General features: G+C 35.7%; 1 protein-coding gene across 8 annotated transcripts; it reads left to right on the forward strand.

Moving 5' to 3' along the window:
* The first annotated feature begins 22 nt into the window (after positions 1 to 22).
* DTWD1 (DTW domain containing 1) lies at positions 23 to 17,242 on the forward strand. 8 transcript variants are annotated; one of them, XM_044391010.3, is made up of 6 exons: positions 47 to 455; positions 2,560 to 2,621; positions 3,858 to 4,176; positions 8,466 to 8,609; positions 9,285 to 9,534; positions 16,935 to 17,242. In XM_044391010.3, the coding sequence occupies exons 3-6, from the start codon at positions 3,913 to 3,915 to the stop codon at positions 17,180 to 17,182; spliced, it is 906 nt and encodes a 301-aa protein (XP_044246945.1). In that variant the 5' UTR covers positions 47 to 455; positions 2,560 to 2,621; positions 3,858 to 3,912; the 3' UTR covers positions 17,183 to 17,242. The 8 variants fall into 8 exon arrangements, with proteins under 8 accessions (XP_026374236.1, XP_044246945.1, XP_057162154.1 ...); XM_057306171.1 differs by having other exon boundaries at positions 2,560 to 2,610; XM_044391011.3 differs by having other exon boundaries at positions 48 to 161.
* Positions 17,243 to 20,430: the final 3,188 nt, after the last annotated feature.

The raw sequence follows: 20,430 nt of genomic DNA on the forward strand, positions 1-20,430 counted from the left end.
CAGGCTCTAGCAACGGCCCTAGCAACGGCCGGGCTCCTCCCTCCTGTGTCTCCCGGAAAGCGCTCCGCCGCGCTCGAGCGCGACCTCGGCCGGGCGCGCGCCTCAGGCTCGGGCGGAGCGGAAGACGCGTGGAGCTGTGCGAGGACCCGCGGGCAGTGCAGGTCTGAGTCCCACTGCGATCCCTGGTGCGGGTCTCGCGCCCCTCTGCGGACCAGTGGTCGGGGCGGAGTCGTGCGGCTGCAGGAAGAGGACGCTGCTCGGCCGGGCCCTAGTGGAGGTCGTGCAGGGTGTCGCCTGTGAGCGGGGCCCTGGTCCCTGTGCTCGAGCGCCTGCCTTTTTTTAGGATCCTGCGGGCCCTTTGGGAAAAAGGCTTCCAGATTTTTCCTCAAAAATTTTCTTTGCCCTAACAATCATTTTCAAGTGGTTTCCGCTCTAAGGAAAGTCTGTTCTGGCAGGTAGTCCCCTAGAAGCTATTCTTTATTTTTTAGTGTTTGGAGTCGTTTGCGGGGGATTGGTAATCACAGAAGGAGAAGCTTAGTACAGACATAGTGTGCCATGCAGTGTATTTAAAATATTAAGATACTGGTTACATAATAAGCCAGGGAGTCTGTTTCTTCTGTCTAAATTGTTTCTTGGGAATGTAAGATAAGTAAGGAAGTATATTAGTACTTTAAGATGCCAATTCACGGAGCTGGATGATAAAATCTCTGCTTGAGTGAAAACCACAGCATTTAAGGATTATTTCTGTCTGAATCCCAGTGTACCATGAAAAACTAAGGCAAGACAGTCTGCCTACCAAATGATGGGTGATGTGGTAGGGGGCGTTGGTCCTGTATGGAAAAGGTGGCACCTTGGATTTTAAAAAATGAATGTTGGACCTGTGTATATTATGTGACCAGGTTCTTAAAAATACTTTAGGAAAAAAATTTGAAGTGGGTTTTATCCAGTACTGAATTGGTCTACCATACATAGTATTATATAGTATTCCATTGGGAAGTGACTTGTACCTTGGAGGTTTTAACATCATTGTTTTGGGGAAAAAAAAAAAAAAAGATCTGCCATGCTGCCACTTGTGCCTGGCTGCAGAGGACCCATAAAGGTGGTTTGTCAGGTCCTTCAGTAGGGAGATGCATACTTATGTTTTCTTTTTCAGAATGTTTTTGATTAAATAAGTAATTGTTGAATTCCTCCTTCATAAAACACCGGGAGAGATATGTGAGATCAGTAAAGAATTCTGCTCTTGCAGAGTTGATTGCTAGGAGGGATATAGCTTCGCTAAAAGGCAACTCCAGACTAAAGCAGATTTTTTCCATGCTCAATATGTGGAACCAATAATAAGTGGCAAACATAAAAAGATGTAAGAGATTGCCACAGGTCATCCTGAGTCCTGACTTTGAGACTACAAATAGAGGATTATATGCAAGGTAGAACTGATGGAACTTGATGAGTAATTGGTTTTTTGGGAAAAGAGGGTAGAGGGGGAGTAAAAAATGTGTTTTCAACCTAAGTTGCAGAGTGATGAATGTACCATCAAGGTAAAAATATTTATTAGTTCTTTAGGAATACATTATTTTTATGTGTTCTAAGTAACTCCCACAGCTCCACTTGTATTCCCTGTACAAATTTGATGTTAATAAGTATGTTTCGAAGGTTGTGAACCATCGTTTGCAACAAACTATTTGTATGCATTTGAGGCAGGCTATTGGCTAGGTCAGAACAGATGCCCTTGTCATATGGTTTTAGAGACCTGTCCGTGACTTACTATTTCTGGCCTCTTCTGTGTGGCCACCACAGCCATAAGAGAGAGTGTATAGGTGAGGCAGGGAAAGGAGCCATAAACATTTCCCTTTCACTGCCTCATAGGTGTTTATGTTGTTTGATTTTTGTACAGGAAAAACATTTATATAAGACTTCACTAATATCTATTTGGCTTTATGGATGGAAAGCCAAGTGAAATAGGGGGGAATATTTCTGAGGCAGAGTGCACTTTGAGGGCCCTAGAGAAACTCATCAGTAGTTTTCCATTGAATGTCAGGAAACACATTGACTTTCATGACATCCTCAGGAACTGTGTACTTCAGCCCCATTGTTGCCTGAGGCCTTCAGTGGCATAGGCAAACCCCTTAAATAGCTACTAGAACAGCCAGGAAAGTGGAGTCAGGTTGAATTAGTCCAGTCCAGTTTCTTTTTTAGGATGAGTCCCATGATGGGATAACTCAAAACTATTACAACCTAAAAATGCCTCTGTAAGGACCTCAGGCAACACCAGAGCAAACCCAAACCAAGACTTAAGGGGCAACTTAACCACCTTCCTAAGTGCAGTAATGAGACCTCTTTTGGCTTGTGACAGCTGACCTTTGGTTGTCCGGCAGAAGAGTTGTAGCTCTGATATGTGGAGACTCATAGGATCTCTTCCCAGACTTTTAAAACTGCTCTTGTCCTTAGAATTACAGTTTGATCTTAGTTAGGATTACTTTACCTGGATCTGGACTCTTACAGATCTGCAAACCATCTGAAATTATGTACAAAATATTATGTCTCTGTATGCATTTTCTGCAGATAAGGTCCAAGACTCACATGATCTTAGAAGGATCTGAGACTCAAGAAAAGGTGACAGCTTGGTAAATTTACTTTGAATAAATTTGGCCAGTATATTTTATTTTTCCTTCAGTGACAAGCATCTTTTTTCTTTGCATTTTTATTTGGGTCTCAAGCTTACTGGGATTTATAAAAAAAACCTCTTGAGTAATTAAATTAGTATCACTAACTTCATGTTGGTAAATTACGTTGTGTATTATGTTCCACTGGACTTTTTGTTCACTTTCTATTTGGGATACCACAAAAAAGTTTCCTGTTGCAGTCACAGCATTTCTCCTGTCAGTGTTTGTACTCACAGTGCCTGGGGCCTCATAGTTAAACACCGCAATGCCATAAGCTTTATAATGAGAGACTCATTTTACAGCTTTGGAATGCATATCAAATCAAAAGGGCCCCAGTCTCTTTTCTCCCTCAAAAGATACTGGGCTTACAGAGTATTTGAATAACAGTTTAGACAGACATCATTCTTCTTGGAAGAAAATATTTAAATGGGAAAGTTATTTTACTATTTTATCTCTAGAATGGAAGAATCTGAATGAATTATATTTTTAAAAAGTGGTATGAAGTCTTTGAGTCAATGGACATTAACATTACTCTGTAAAATTTTTAATTTTATAAGATCACACTTTATTTTTCTGGGCATATATTTCACCCCTTGTGATATTTTACAAATTGTAATTGGTAGTAGATGTCTGTCCTATTTTAATGAATGTTTAGTTATATTTGTGTGTGTGTGATTTAAGTTGGAGAAGAATATGTCTTTTAGAACATAACCAACTTAATTTTACTGATTTCACTGGAACCTTGTATTTTCATTAGGATTCAGGTTGAGATTTGATGTCATATAACATCAGCTTAAAGTCGGAGCCTAGAGGGTTGAATACATTCCTGACTGATACAAACATTAAAACACTGTATTCCTAATATAAAACAAAAGAAGAGTCACTGAAAAATGGATTGTTGGTACTAAATTTTACATTTGAAATAGTTTTTCTAAGAGAGCACCTTTTTATTTTTATGAAGGGAATGGCTCAGAAGGGTAATTTATTGTTCTGAGTTTAATGCTTTTTAATTTTGTATTTTAAATTGTGCTAATTTAGTGGTTTAAAAAGCTTATTAATACTTGTTAATAAATACTAAAAACAGCATGCAGTTGTGAATTAAATTGAGTAATTTTCTTTGTGGAGACAAGGAATAAAATATTTCCTGTCTTTATTTCACCCCTCCCCCACTTTTTTTTTTTTTTTTATCTTTTGCAGTGCACCTATGATTTATGTCTTAGAAATAGATGTTAAACTTTGGTTTGAATGAAAAATGTCTCTCAATCCACCTATATTTCTCAAAGAAAAGGAGGAAAATAATTCAAAATTTGTAGAAATACAACACTCACAAACTACTTCCATAGCTGCAGAAGATCCTCTTCAAAACTTACGCTTAGCATCTCAAGAAGTTCTTCAAAAAGCTCAGCAAAGTGGAAGATCAAAATGTCTCAAATGTGGTGGTTCAAGAATGTTCTATTGCTATACATGTTATGTCCCAGTTGAAAATGTACCTATTGAACAGATGCCGCTTGTGAAGGTTGGTAAGAAATTTAATTATCTGAAAGTAGGAAAAAAAGTTTTAAAAAGACATCTCATATATACCTGCTCTAATATAATTGATAAGTGTGATAAATAGCATCATTATGAAAATGAATAATATTAATAGAAAATTTAGTCTTACAGACTAGTAAACCTATTTTTTTTTTCCTTGTCTCTGGAAAAAGAGACACACACTGCTAAAACACTTGGGTCTGAGATGAATGGTATTGTTTTGAATGAAATCAATTACTTTTTCATTTAATGATTATAATTCATCTAAAACAGGAAAAAATGTGGCATAAACATGAATACTACAAGAGACAAGTGTATAGATTGCCTGAAGGAACTTCAAAAACTACCTCAGGGCTTTGGACTTCTTTTTAAGAAAATGTACCCTAAAGGAACTAGGGTTGATTTTTGCTTGGGCTTTTGTAGAACAGACTTAGCCCCATCCTACATGGAGATGGAGCTCATGTCAGTGACCAAAACTAAACTAAAATTAAAAATACTAAGACCTAGGGCACCCAGGTGGCTCAGTTGGTTGGGTGTCCGACTCTTGATTTCAGTTCAAGTCTCAATCACAGGGTTGTGAGTTCAAATCCCATGTTAGGCTCCATACTGGGCATGGTGCCTACTTAAAAAAAAAAAAAGAGTAAGACCTACTCATTGGGCTATATTATAATTATAGTGATTCAAGCCAGATTTTTAAAAATTGATTTGAATTGATTGCTTACCTTATACATTTTGTTGCTTACCAAGACTACTCTTGCATAGGTAAAAGGTCTGTAGACCTTGATGTCTATGTAATCAAAGAATTTATTTCATATATGTCAACTTGTCTAACATTGACATGAACTTCAGGAGTAAATCAAATAATGTATAAAATTTGCTGCCTATTAGGATTTTAGACTAGAGACTAAACTCTATACATGGACTCATTAGAACTTACTAATAAGAAAATAAGTGAAAACTATATTTAAATATATTTAATGTGATTTTAAGATTATTTAAATTTGAAGTAAAACACCTTAATATTTATATTTTGTTACTTGAAATTCAGTTTAGCTTATATGTCATCTTGGCAAGTCCAGGGTCTCCTCAAGTGTCTAAAATCACCCTTACAAGCTGTTGGAAAGTTTACTGGACAAGAAAAAATAAGCATGGAATCTAATCATCTTCATAGTTACCTTAGAAAAACTTAGAGCTTGAGGAAAATAATCTTCTCTAAGTTTCCTGTTATCTTGTAAGAATGTTACATTTCGAAGTACAGTTTTTGAAGTATAAACAATTATTCTGTTCATATCATAAACACATAGAGTATTCCTTTAAAAGTTTTATCTTAAGATGTAGTGTGTTCAAAAGGATTGAAGATCAGAATAACAAAAGTCAGTATTTTAAATATTGACTTTTCATAGAAATTTATTTTCATAGAAATTTAATAATAGAGGATTGTTTTCCAAATCAGTTATCTAATGTCCACTATTTAATAGAAATGACTTAAAACACCACGCCAAATGTTTGATCAACTCTAGATGGCCTACCAGAGCATGCAGAGTTTTTAAAAGTGTTTATATTTTAATGGCCATATATAAAACTCAGTATAAAGGCTCTATAAAATTTTTTTCTAGTTTTTATCTTTACAAATCATTTAGCATTTGCTTTTAGATAGCCTGCTTGGGAAGGGAAGACGACTACATGATGAGTAAGTGCCTCCCAAGCTTTAAATTTTAATCTGTGGAATAAATTCATAAATATCGATTTTTTCATGCAGAATATGATTTTTAAAAATGTCATGAAAAATGCATGAGTAAAGGTAAAAGATGCTCTTGGTATTTTTTAAAAGAGGAGCAAAAAAGCAAAACAAAACAAAACAAAACACAAGGTCAAAGAAAGCTTCATCTTTTTTAGAGTCCTAAAATTCAAAAGACTCTCTTTGGGAAAGTCAATGGTCACATAGGAAAAGATTTAGCACTTCCTGCTAATGGCATTTTGATAAATTTGGGCAGATAGGTTTGGTAAATCTCTTCTAGGAAATAAAAGTGTTAGAGAACAGATTGATGTTCTTTATGTTTAAAAACAGAACGTCTCTACTTGAACTGTGTCTGGTCAACGCTTCTGGTGTTACTCTGTACCCTGTCATTATTTAGGAAGTATCTTCCTTTAAAATGTGTGAACTCGAGCACAAGCATATGTTTCCGTGATTTGATCTGTGTCTGTGCTTTTGTTTCCTAGTGTCAGAAATTTCAGGCTTGCTCAGGGAGAACTAAAGTAGCTAGACTGGGTCCCAGGAATACTTCTTGAGCACAAATTGTGCATAATTGTCTTATACTTGTAGGATTTAGTCCATAGTAGACAAGGTATGTGACGTTTAAATACGTGAATAACACTCAGTCCTGTGTCCTTGGTATAAATGATACCCTTCAGGCATAGCCAGCTGATGAGAAATGTTGATGGTCGTCTTTGGAACTTTCAGTTCTACTCATCAGCCATGTAAGAAAGTCAGTTTTATTAGTAATAGAATACTTTGTCATGATGTGCTTTCTTTTTCTTCTTTCCTATCTTCCCTGGGCTAAGATAATGCTGACCTGGGACTGAGAGACCCTGGGGAAAGGGAATGTAGTGTCAACTGAGACTGAGCATCATGAGGAAATTCTGATGTAGAGTTCAGCCAGAAGTAGACTGATGTAAATTCATTTGTGAACTGCCTACTTAAATGGTAAATTTTCTATAACTAGAAGTTGGTTTGATGATTTAAAGCCGTTGGCCCTAACGGGTCACTAGGCATAAGTGGGGCGGGAAGGAGATACGGGGTTTGAAACCCTAGAGTGAAAACTATTTGGGATACATATTTATGGCCCTTCTGGGACATATACCATCCTTTTTCCACACAATCATCCAGAAAGATAAAGTATATGCAATTGGGATCATTCAGTAACATGCAGCAGCTGCTCCTTAAAAAAACAGCTCTGGAATTAATGATACACACAACAATATGGATGAATCTCAGAATAATTATTCCGAGTGAAAGAAGTCAGATGAAAAGAGTACATACCATATGATTTCATTTATTTGAAATCCTACAAAACGCAAACTAACCTATAGTGATAGCAGATCAATCATTGCCTAAGGACTGTGGGTGGTAGTTGATGGGGAAAGTGGAAGGAGGGAGGCATAGGAAGGCTTTTGGGGGTGACAGAAATGTTCAGGGTCTTAATTATGGTGATGAGTTCAAGGGTGTTAAAATTCATTATATTGTACACTTTAAATATGTGGAGTTTATTATATCAATTTTATCTATTAAAGCTGTTTTAAAAAAACAAAAATAGTTTTGTACTCCAGGGTAAATTTAGTTTGCCCCAGGGTAAATACCTAGAATCCTGCCTATTATGGGTGTAGTGGGAGCTGGAAGCGTGTTTGTAATAATATATAAGTCATTTATAATCTGCAGTGAGGAATCCATCTCAGAGTTTCTCATATATATTTGGGGGGGGATATGACTCAGCTTTCATTTTCATAATCATGGCTGACTACAGCATTTGTGCAAGCATTATACAGAAAACTAAAATAAGTCAGTGAAATAATAGAAAAATCTAACTCAAAAATGCAAGAGAACATTATTTTTGCAAAGAGGCAGAATGTAATTCATAACATAATGAAACTTTAAGGAAAATAGACAAATGATTTTGAAGAGAGTTAATTTTTATATAAAGTGTGCGCCTCCTAGACCTGTTACTTTTCCAGTTGATAATTATTTCATTTGTGCTGTTAAGGGCCACTGATGAGAATCGTGATGTTCACGACAAAGGGTGAACCCTTTCAAGGGTAATACCTTAGATCTCAAAGGATGTATAGGGAATAAAATTTCGACTTGAATTTTAGATGTGAAGTTTTTGCCCAAACTTATATTTCCTTTTATTATGTCATAAAATTAACAATCCTAAAGTTTATAGGAATTATAAAAAATGTTCTTTGCTGAAATGCAAAGAATTGGTCTCAATGCCTGTGTAGCTTAAATGAAAATGGCCTTGAAACTTTAAGAACAGATTCTATGTTAAATAAGTTGGAAATAATTGTTCTGTTACATGATAAACAATATCGAGGAAGAAATCTAGGTTTGCTTTATGACTCTTAGCATTCCTAGTATTCTGCTTTAGAAAAGTATGCCTTTCAAATCATATTTATAGGAACTTAGTGTGAGCTTGTTAAGCTTTAAAGATCATTTTTATTAACATAAAAATTAGAATTGTTACATTTGTCGTGTTCATTTGTCTCTTTTTTTAATTTTAGCTTCCACTGAAGATTGATATCATTAAACATCCAAATGAAACAGATGGCAAAAGTACTGCTATACATGCAAAACTATTAGCACCTGAATTTGTAAATATTTACACATATCCTTGTATTCCAGAATATGAAGAAAAAGACCATGAAGTAGGCAGCTTATTTTTTACAACTCTTCTCATTGAACCTAAAAGAGTTTTAAATTCCATTGCCTTTCTGAACTTACTTGAACATAATTTGATATTTTTCTTAATGACCTAGGATTATCTTTATGTAACACTAAGCAATATACAATTTATATACTTCATTGGTATCTTCGAAGATCAAATGATCTTAGATTGTTAAGGCTTTTTTTGAATTTTGTCTTCCCACTTTTTATAGTTGTTCTGCGTTATTTCTTCAGGCTTTTACTCTTTGCCAATATTACTGTGCCTGCTTTTACTTTCTCTCTTCTCCGCTTTCCTGCCGATAACTACATTTAGATGGTCTAATTTGATACAAACTAAAAAACAGTATTATAAACATTGGTGGAATTTCTCCAAAAGAAGAAAAGAAAGTCTGAATTAGAAGGATTTTCAAGAATTATCACCGAATTAAGAGTTTTAAAATATGGCCTTTGTAACATCTTTTGGCTGCTCAGAGGCCTTCCTTTGATCATTTCTACAGTCTAAATTGATTTTCACATAGTTGAAATTGTCACATTGGTGATATATTATTGCTCTTGTTGAAAAGTAGTAGATCTCAAAAAACTGGGAAAAAGTGTCAGAATTTATTCGTTTTGAAGATCATAACGGCACACTGCTAACTTAAGTTTCTTTGCTTTAGGTTGCACTTGTTTTTCCTGGACCTAAGTCTGTCTCAATAAAAGATATTTCTTTTCATCTGCAAAAAAGGATTCAAAATAATGTTAAAGACAAAAATGATGACCCTGACAAGCCATTCATTAAACGCAAGAAAACTGAAGAACAGGATTTGAATGACAGCAAGGGCCAAGACACGACACTGAAAAAAATTATATTTATAGATAGCACCTGGAACCAAACAAACAAAATATTCACTGATGAGAGACTTCAAGGTAAAAGAGCAAAATTTTTGTGTATTGTTCCTTCCCCCAGTTTTCATTTCAAATACTTCAAACATGCAGATATATTGGAAGAATTGCATCAAATACCCAGGCATTTTTCCACATTTGTTTTATTTCACTATTATATGTGTGTGTGTACTTAGATATTATATACATTTTTGGTTGAACCACTTGAAAGTAAGTTGCAGGCTTTGTAATATTTCACCCTTAAATACATAACTCTACATCTTTTAAGAATAACTGCATAATCGCAATACCATTATCACTCTGGGAAAATTAACAAAAGTTCTAATATCTAATACGGTTCATATTTACATTTCCCTAATTGATCCAAAAATATCTTTTGTAGCTTTTTTCTTCTGATGCAGCATGGAGACTCACATTCCATGTAGTTACTCTACCTCTTCGGTCTCTTTTAATGTGGAGCAGTCCCCTGTTTTTGTGTTCGTTGACTTAGACTTGTGTGAAGAGGACAGGTCAGTTGTCTGAATGCTTCATCATAATTAGATTCAGGTTAGTGTTTTTGTAAGAATACTTAGAGATAAGGATCAATCTAGGGTTGTCCATGACAATTCCTGTTTATACCTGTTGTTTTGATATAATTATTCATAGCATTCCCTTTCACTCTCAGAAATGATGCTATTTAGCTGATAAATTATATGATGACCCTATTCATAGGTCAAGTTGTATACTTTCTGCATCAAATCAGGAGGCATATAATAAAAGTTCCATTATTGGTAATAACTTTAATTATTTGATTAAAGTGATGATTGCCAGATCTCTCTATTATAAAAGTTCATTTCTTCTTTGAAACTAGTAGTAATCTTTGGGGTGATGCCTCGAGACTATGAACTATCTATTTCCCAGCTGCTTTTCACTGAGTGGTTTTAGTATTCATTGATGATTTGCCCAAGTCAGCAAATACACTGAGGATTGCAAAATGATGACATCTTAATGTATTATGTCTTTTATATTTGTTAGCTGGTATTCTTATGTAAAGAGCTCTTCTCCCCCCTTCTTTTTTTTTTTCTCTCTCCTCCGTCCTCTTTTTGAGGTCAGTATGGGTTTATAGATTTCCTTTTAGTTCATCATATGTAATATATTGTGATTGTATTCTTTTTCATGTCCAAATTGTCTCAAATTTTGCCAGTGGGAGCCCTTCATGTCCTCTGTGTCATGGCCTCATTAGTCTTTCTGGTACAACAGGATGTCCCAAGTTCACTTGTACTTTTTTCCTCTCCCAGATATAGAACCAGTGATTATGCAAATCATAATTTGCATAGAGCTGTGGGTTCTTTTTAAGGGGGAGTGATATTAGAAACCAAGATCTGGTAAATTTATTACAATTTGGATGTCATTGCTTCAGTGCATAGAGCCAAGGAAAATATATATATCATGAGTTCACATGGATAGTTCGAATTCCAAGATTGAACATTACAGGGATTTTCTTTCTTTTGTTTTACCTTTGTACTCTTTCTCTTAGAGTGAAAAGTTCAGTTTCTAATAAAATGGTTTAAAAGAGTTGCTTTGTTTGCCCAATTAGCACAACTAGTAATATGAAGAACAGAAACTCATGTTACCTCTCTTGTTTACTTGTACCTTACTCAGTTCTTCAGGCTTTTTCAGTAGTTTCTCTAAAAATGTTAGATTTATTTCCAGCTCTTGATGGCCTTGTATGTATACCACGTATGATTAGAAGGCAAGAGAGCTACCCAGTTGGTTTTCGGCAGTTGCCAAAGAGCTTTTTGCAGGCTATTGTTAAAAATGCACTTCAACTAGAAAAGAAAGTTTATGACACTTTTTGGAGTTTAACTTATGGTAAGTAATCCCAAACTAAAGTTAGTGACAGTACTAGATTTAGTTTAATTTACATAGTTCATAACTCTGAGGTCAACATACATGTTAGTAAGATTGCCTTGTCATTCTAGTCTTGTGTGTGTTTGTATCTTGTGTGTGTTTGTATGTGAGGAAGATAGGCAGAAAGAGACAGAGAAAGAGTGTGTGTGTGTGTGTGAGAGAGAGAGAGAGAGAGACAGTGGGGGACAAGGAATGTGGGAGGGAGAGGGAGAGAGAAACTATAGAGCATAATACCTGGAAGAACCTTTGACTGATGTTTAATAGAAACGGGGAACCCTAAGGCCCTGCTCTTTGGAGTACTACCTGCCAATATTACCTTGGATGGTTACAGCACCAACTTATTCCTTAGTTTGAAGATTTTTCTGAGCCGCTCTCTTTATAATTACCATAAATGGTAATTGAAAGCATCAAATGAAAGGACACGAGTGAGAACAGTAGAAAAAACTGTAAAAGGAATTATTGAGGCACAATTCAAAATCTGTTTTCAGAGTGTTCATATTTGAGCTTAAGGCTTAAAATCAGATTTGGAAATATTTCTGTTATTCCTTCCCAGATTACATAGTAAGTATCATGTATTTCAATTCTGTGCTACATGAAAATTTTTAGAAGGGATTTCTTAATTCCTTCAAAGTCATGAAATAAACAGATTCAGTCTTTTCTGCATGTCCTACCTCAACCCCTACCCCTCCTGGCTCCTTATTGCACCATAGGGAATATTTGGGGCTCTGCACATATTTATAGTCTCTGTGTATGTGATATACCAGGTTCCAGATAAACCAAGTTCTTTCCTCAAGAAACAACCCATGTTTGCTATAAATCATTGTCTTCAGGTTTTAAAACATTTTAATGGGATTAAGCTAAACAAATCAGCTCTAAACCTCAGATAAAACTCTCAAATGTAATGTATTGGAAATTGTTTCTGTTATCTTAGGAATGCTGAGGTTAAGAATCCCCTTAATGTGTTTTGCCACATTTTACAGAGAAATAGCTCTGAATGTTTTACTGCTGTTGAAATAAAACATTTGAAGGTTGACTGTGTAGTTTAATCATTAAATGTGAACGTACAAGTGAAGAGGGGACATAACATTCTTGAAGATTCACTATAGGAAGCCTTGGGAGGATGTGGTGGGGAAGGATGGTCTCTTTTTGTTATGGAGGCAGTCCAAATGATAAAAATGAATTTATATTGTAATTAGTTTTAAAAATTAGCCAGCTCTCTCCCTTCATTTTGACTATATTGAAACGATGTTTAAAGTGACTGCTTTTTTCAGATTAAAAGCATTGCCTGAACTGTACTTGGCGTTTGTGAATGCAGTATCATATACTGCCTCGTTTAGTCCTCCCAGGAGCAGTACGACAATGGCTCAAGATTTTTATTCTCACTCTTCAGTTGAAGAAATTCAGGCAATAATTTTGAAGAGAAAACCATTTATAATTATCTGCTTTACAGTTCTGTTAAAGAAATTTGCTGAATTCATCGTAAAGTTACTGACAGCCAGAAATGCTAGCAAAAGAATTTTTTAATGTATATGTTGAATTTTAAAAAATAAATCCCGTGCCTATGTATTTCAGTGTGTTTTAAAAGGTTCTATATACTTGCAAGCAAATGTTTCAAACAGGATGGATTAGTGGAAATAATCAGTAAATCTTGATTTTTATTTTTAACATTTTAGAACATATTAGGTGTATTAGAAACCAGGACCATTTAATAGTTACTCTGTTTTTTTTTTAGAAATTGCATGTGCTGTCAAGTCCTATGTTAAGATTTTAATTATACTAATTACTTGAAATATTTTCAAATGTCTGCCTTTACTTCTTGGATATAATTAACAATACAAAAAGTTCAAAAGGGTCTGGTTTGGGTTGTTAAAACTTTTTGTGTATCTTTGAATCAAAATTACTCAAATTGGAATATTTTCAAAATACCTAGATAGAATACTTTCAAGCTTTTGCAATTTGTCCATTTATTCAGTAATATTTGTTGAATACCTGTTCCTGGACAGGTGGTGTTCTAGACTGGGGGATATGAAGGAGAATAAAACAATATCGCTATCTTCCAGTTGATAACAGTGGCTGTTAGTTAGGGTTGTGTCTCACCGCATGAAACAGAAACCCAGACAGAATCTGAAAACAAGTAGTGGGTTTACTTTTTACAGGTTCAAGTCCAGAAATGGGTAGTCCAAAGCTGTTACAAGGACTTCACAATGCCTGTAAGGACTCAGACTCATTCTGTTTTCTGCCTCCATCACTTTCACTCTCATACTTGTAAGATAGCCGCCAGGTCCCAAGACATCCCATGTATATTCCAGGCAAGACAAAGGACAAAGGTCAATATGTACATGCCCATTGAGTCTGGCTCTTGCATTAAAAAATAAATATAGTAATAATAATAGTAGCTTTCTTGGAATTTCCACCTAGGAGATTTCATTTTTTCTTTGTTTGGCCAGAATGGTCACATGACCACTCTGGCGTACATAAAGCTGGGAAATTGTTTTTAGCTGCACACGTGCCACACTGAACAGGATTGTTTTGTTAATATTGAGAGAAGGGGGAAATGAATATTGAGAAGACAGTAGACATTGTCTGCCATGTAATCTGTTGTGGGAGGCAGGCAGGTAAGCAGGTAAGAAAATTCAGTAAGTTTTGGGTACGGTGGTAGCATTGAGGAGACACAACCCTGCTCTGCCCATTCAGGTTGTCCCTGAATGGATTAACTGTTTCTGTTGAAATCTTGATGGATAAAGGGCTAAGAGTTGGGCATTTCAGACAAGGCGAATAGCATATACACAAAAATATAAAAACATCATTTTGCATTCAGGAGACTGAAAAAGTTGATTATGGTGTAGAATGCGTATGTACTGTGAGAATGGTAGAAGAAGCAACTGAAGAAATACAAATTATGAACGCCCTTGAATATCATGCCTGGGAATTTGATCTTTTTTCCACAGGTGCTGTGGCAGTATTAGAGAATTTAATGCCAGACATTGACATGATTAGATTTGTGTTGTAAGCCTAATGGAAAGAATAGGACCAGGACCTGACTTCTAGCTCAGTTCTGCCATAAATAGGCAAAGGTGTTTTTTATATTACTTTTTAAACTAAATTATGATACATGTAAAAGAATATATATAATATAATGTTATAGCACATAGTGAGGTAATGAATAATTAAGAACCCAAGCACCAGAATTGTATCATAACTTATCTACCTGTGTTCTCACCTCTACCACTCCGCTTCTCCCCCCACCAACAGTTACCTGTTTTCCTGAATTATGTTTTTATCATTCCTTTTGTGTTTTATTATATACATCTATTTTCAGAATCTTTATATAATTTAGTTTGCTTTATTTTGACCTGCATATTGTATTCCTGGGTACCTGAAATCTAAAGTCACTGTTTTGTTTCTAAGGTTTGTCCATGTTGTTACACGATTAGCTATAGTTTACATTTTTACTGCTGTGTTTTGTCTGACTGCGTGAATATACTACAGTTGATCCTGTCTCCTGCTGATGAAACACTTGAGTTGTTTATAGTTTTTGCTCTTACAAATAGTGCACCTATGAACATATATGCATGAGCAAGGTTCCTTAAGGAAACATACTGAAATGTGAAATTGTTGGGTTGTTGCATATGAGAATGCTCACTTCTACAAGATAATCCCAATAGTCTTCCAAAGTGTGGGTATATAAACTTACACACCTGTCATTAATGTGTAAGACTCCCTGTTGATCCATGATGCCTCCTACCTTGGTATTGTCAAATGTTTGATTTTTGCCAATATAGTGGATATAAAGTGGGGTCACATTGTGATCACAATGTGCCTTTTCCTTAGTTAATAATTGGATTGAACAGCATTTTGTTCACCTACTTGGTCACACATGTCCTATGCTGTGAAATCCCTATGTGCATTTTTCTAGTGGTTTTTTTTTTTTTATTGATTTGTAGGAATTCCTCATGTCTACTAGAATATAGATAGTAATATTTTGAAATATCATCTTGCAGTTTATGACTCATCTTTTAAATTTCTTTATTGTATCTTTTGAGGAACAGAAGTTCTTCATGTAGAATTTATCAGTCTTTCATGTTGAACACTTTTTGTGTCTTGTTTATATCCTCTCTACCCTAAGATAATATATTTTTAAAAATTTGTAGATTTTAAAAGTATTTTCTGTGTAAATAAAGTCAATTGTGTTTCTTCCTTTTCAGTTATTATACATCTGATTAATTTATTGTTTTTATTAACTATGTCAGCTAAGACCTCCAGTGCATTGAGCAGAAGCCCTGTAGAAGTCATCCTTGTGTTTCAATCTGAGAATCTCTTTTTACATGGCAGGTTTCATCTATTCCTATTTGCTATGAGTATTGATATTTTTGGTTATATTTCTACCATCTAAAATTTTATTTGTTTGTCCTGTTTTTTACTTTTTTTTTCTTTTCTTTGATCAATCGAGTTAAATTTTTTTTTCTTATTTCATTCTTTAATATTCCTATTTTGGTTCTTTTAGAAAACTGGACTGTGTACATGTGACTTAGAAGAATTCAAAGTCAGTATTTTTACCTCTCCTTTTGAACACTCTAAGGATTTACTACACTTAAGTTTGATTCAGTTCTCTCCTAGTTCACCAAGTTGCTGTTTTTTTCTTCATTATTTTTGTTCTGTCCTTTATCTTCAGCCCACAAATTAGATATTACTGTTTTTGTTTCATTCAGGCAGCATTTATTTGGATTTGCATAGATGTTTATCGTTTTCTTTGCTGACCATTCTTTTAACCCAGACTGTCTTTGCTGAAATACATTCCTTAGAAATTCTTTTCATTTGGTCTCCTGTTGGCATATGTTCAATTTTTATTTCTGTACTAATGTTTTCACTCCTGTTCTTAATATATAGTTCTGCTGGGTACACACTTTTAAGTTGTTAGTTTTTTCTTTTAACACTTTGGAGATTTTATTCCATAGTCTTCAGTACTCTATTATTGCTAGTGAAAAGTCTCCTGTCATTCTGATTACCTTTCTTTTATAAATGATCTGCCCCTTTTTAATGGCTGCTTTATTTTTTTTTTAAGAATTTATTTATTTATTTGAGAGAGAGTGAATGAGAGAGAGAGAGCACAAGCAGGGTGAGGGGCAGAGGGTGAAGCAGACTCCCTGCCAAACAGGGAGCCCGACATGGGGCTTGATCCCAGGATCTGAATATTGGTGAATTTAGTCCTGTCACTGGTTAAAATAAAAAAAATAAAAAAAAGACACTAGAAAAAGAAGATAGAAAGAGGTGAACATCTTAATTGTTAACTACTTTTAACTCATGGTTGTAAGTTCTAAGATTTATAGACAAGTAACTGTCATGTATAAGATTTTGTTCTGTGTTTTATATTGCTTCTGTATATACCTTAATGCATTTAGGAAAATATCTTATTTGGAATTGGGATTGAAGGAACTCATCGACACACAAAAAAATCGTTTTTTAAATTATCATTATTGTGCCAGACTCTGTGGTTAAGAAGAAATATTTATACTTTTTTTATTTGTTTTTGGCAGGATTGTTACAAGTTGAGTTGAAAACAAGAAAAACTTGCTTTTGGCGCCATCAAAAAGGAAAGCCAGATACCTTCCTTTCCACAATTGAAGCCATTTACTATTTTCTGGTAGACTACCATACCGATATATTAAAAGAGAAATACCAAGGACAATATGACAATCTCTTATTTTTCTACTCTTTTATGTACCAGTTGATAAAGAATGCCAAATGCTCTGGAGACAAAGAAACAAGAAAACTTATCCATTAGTTTTTAAGAAGCTACTTATGTCGTTTTATTTTGCTAAAAATCAATAAACCTATAATTGTACTTCGTTTCTTAGGAAATATTAATGTATAGTGTCTGTAAGACCACTTGAAAATAAGACTTCATTCATTTATCTATTTTTTTAAAGGGAGTTATTTCTAAAGGAATTTTCAGAGATCGTGTTGACTGAAAAACTCATTACAGAAGTTATTTGCTTAAGTTTGTCATATCTCAATTTTATTACTGTATTTTAATGTAATACTTTATATTTATATCTGTGTAATTAGATACAATTAGATATTTGTTTAGGGATCTTCATATTTTTCCTTCTGTACCCACTACCACATTTGAAGGTAGGATGGGTCAGAATCTCCTTGCTGAAAATGAAGTCATAGATAATTTGCTGGAGGTTTGTGGCAAACACAGGCAGAACTGGAATTGTGGCTTCAGTCCCTAGGGTTATTTCGTTAAGTCCATACTGCCTGTGAAGGACATCTGTTGCTTTTCACATTTGCCTGACATCTTTTTTTAGGGAGAAATTGTTGGCAGTCATGTGGACCTGTGACCCAGTTTAGCAAGCAAAATGCCCAGTGATTGATCCAAGGATGAGCACATGACCCAGCATCCTTTTTGATAAGTGATATGAATGCTGTAGGAGATAGGGGTTGTTTTTTTTTTTTTTTTAAATCAATATGGTGCATTAGTTAAAAGCACAGACTCTAGAGCTAACTACCTGAATGTAAATTTCAACTTATGTCAGTTTCTTCTTTTCTAAAGAGATGGTAGCTCCCTTACAGGATTATTATGAGGATTAACTGAGTTAATGTTATCTAAGGAGCTTTCCACAGCACCTGGAAAATACTTAATATTTTATCTGAAATTGCAAACTAAGCACACTATAACTCTAGAGCTACTGGAGGCATCTGTGTTGCAGATGGTAGGAACTTGCTTTAGAATGAAGCCAGCGAAGGAAAGCAGAGTGGAGAGAGAAGACAGACTCCTGAGGACATCATTTAATCACCTAATCTAGCTGCTTAGGAATGGAGCCTTACTGTGCGGGGTAGCTTCTGTTTGGATTCACTCTGCACCCTTTTCCGTTCTGCTCTCTGCTCTATGAGGTGGGTCTCTAGTTGAAAGCACTGGCAAGAGATTGGAGGCTGAAGGAAAATGAAATTGTGTTATTTATTTCCCTGGCTTCTTTCCTGCCAGGTCACCATGGGTTGGCTGTGTACCTCTACTGAAGACCATCCTATCAGGCATCTCTTTCCAGGCAGTTATCTTGGTTACTCTCTCTAATTTCAGGTCCCTGTTCCATCCCTTTACAGGAAGTAACAGCTCCCAGGTGTAACTAGTCCCAGAGTAGTTCATTACTCCTTGTTGGCTTCCCTAAACCCTGCCTATACCTTTGTAAATAGTCATTTTATTATATTCTTCTCCAATGTCCTTGTGTGAAGTTGTCCTCTGTTTCTTTCTGGGACCCTGACTGATAAATTCAACCATGTGGATGCTAGCAATAACAGCACATTTACCAAAGTATATTCAGGGCAACACATAACATGTTTTATGAAAAAGTGAGTCATTGGTGAAATTTGTTTGCTGCACATTATATTCCCCTCTTAGAGATTCAAAAGGTACAGCTTAAAAGTGCTGAAAAGTCTTGAAACAAACATTTTGAACTTTAAGTTAGTATTTCTTTTTATTTTTTTAATTTTTTTAAAAAAGATTTTATTTACTTGACAGAGAGACAGCCAGCGAGAGAGGGAACACAGGCAGGGGGAGTGGGAGAGGAAGATGCAGGCTCCCAGCAGAGGAGCCTGATGCGGGGCTCGATCCCAGAACGCTGGGATCACGCCCTGAGCCAAAGGCAGACACTTAACGACTGTGCCACCCAGGCGCCCCATAAGTTAGTATTTCTTTAACTTATTTGAATAAGTAATCCCTACTCATATCTTGTCGATATAGGATACTAGGAACATTACAGTTTAGAGCAACCCCTGATTGTATAGGCCCTGAGACCTAAAGAGATTAAGTAACTTGCTCATGGGTCAAACAACTAGTTAGTGGTAGGATCTGGTCTAGCATCTGGGACTTCTGATTTGGTTCAGTGAAGTCACCATTTTATTATGCTATTTCATAAAAAGTAATGTGGATTATATAAGGTTTGAACATTATTAGTCCCATAGTCTTAGCCAAATCAACTGGCTTGCCTATTTAGCATTTATTTTACAAGAATGGAATTAAAATGGATTTCTTCATGTTTAGAACTTGGCTCTTGGAACAGAGGAAGCCCCGAATTGATTTAAGCAGGGCCAAAGTTGGATTTCTCTGGGCTAAATTTGGACTTCCCTGAGCCAAAATCTATTGCCATTTAACTGGCTCTACAAACTAACTAAACATAACAGGTAAGAGGGAGGGGATTTGCCCCCATCTCACAGCTGGCATAAAAATGATGACCCATGTACTTTGTAAGAGCCTAATTTATAACTTAAGGCCAGATAAAATCTCAAGTTTTTCCAAAGAAAACAATAATAATACCTTTTAGAACAATGAATTGTTTTGTTTTTCTTTGGTACGATAGACTGTAAAAATGTTCCTAATTCTTTACCCCGTATTCATGGTTCTTTTTTGTTCTCCTTTGAAGTACCCTTTCACTCTGATTCTGGACCATACTTATTTCTATAGATCTAGTGAATTTTTACTTAATCTTGTGCTTCTGCTGTTGTTATAAGCACATACATGCTTGGGTTAGCCTGCTGGAGGGTTAGACATGCATGGAGCAGAGCCAAGTTATTGGTTACCCTAGCTGAATCCTGTCTAGATTAGCTGATAGCCAGTCAACCCCCAGATATGTGAACGATCTCCTCTGGGATCAGCAGAACCACCTGACACCTTTCTGATTCCAGATGTGTGAGCATGGGATGTCCATTGTTGTGCCACTGAAGTTTTATAGCTGTTTATTATACAGCATCATTGTGCCAATAGATAACTTCATCTTTAGATTCATTATTAGACCCATCTTCCTCAAGTGCCTTCTCAGACTCTTGGCCTTACTGTTTCCCAGGCCACTCACTTTGCCATGGCTACCACCCTGCATAGATAGTGACAGACCACCAGCAGGCTGTGTGATTTCTCTGCCTGAGGTCAACTAGCCACATGCTCAGAATCCCAGACCACCCCAACACTTCTGCACTCTAGGAAGTATCATGCCCCAAGGTTTCCCCAGTGACTGTCAGAAGGGCTAGGTGATGTAT

This window comes from Ursus arctos, unplaced genomic scaffold (genome assembly GCF_023065955.2).
Source record: "Ursus arctos isolate Adak ecotype North America unplaced genomic scaffold, UrsArc2.0 scaffold_36, whole genome shotgun sequence".
Classification (NCBI taxonomy): Eukaryota; Metazoa; Chordata; class Mammalia; order Carnivora; family Ursidae; genus Ursus; species Ursus arctos.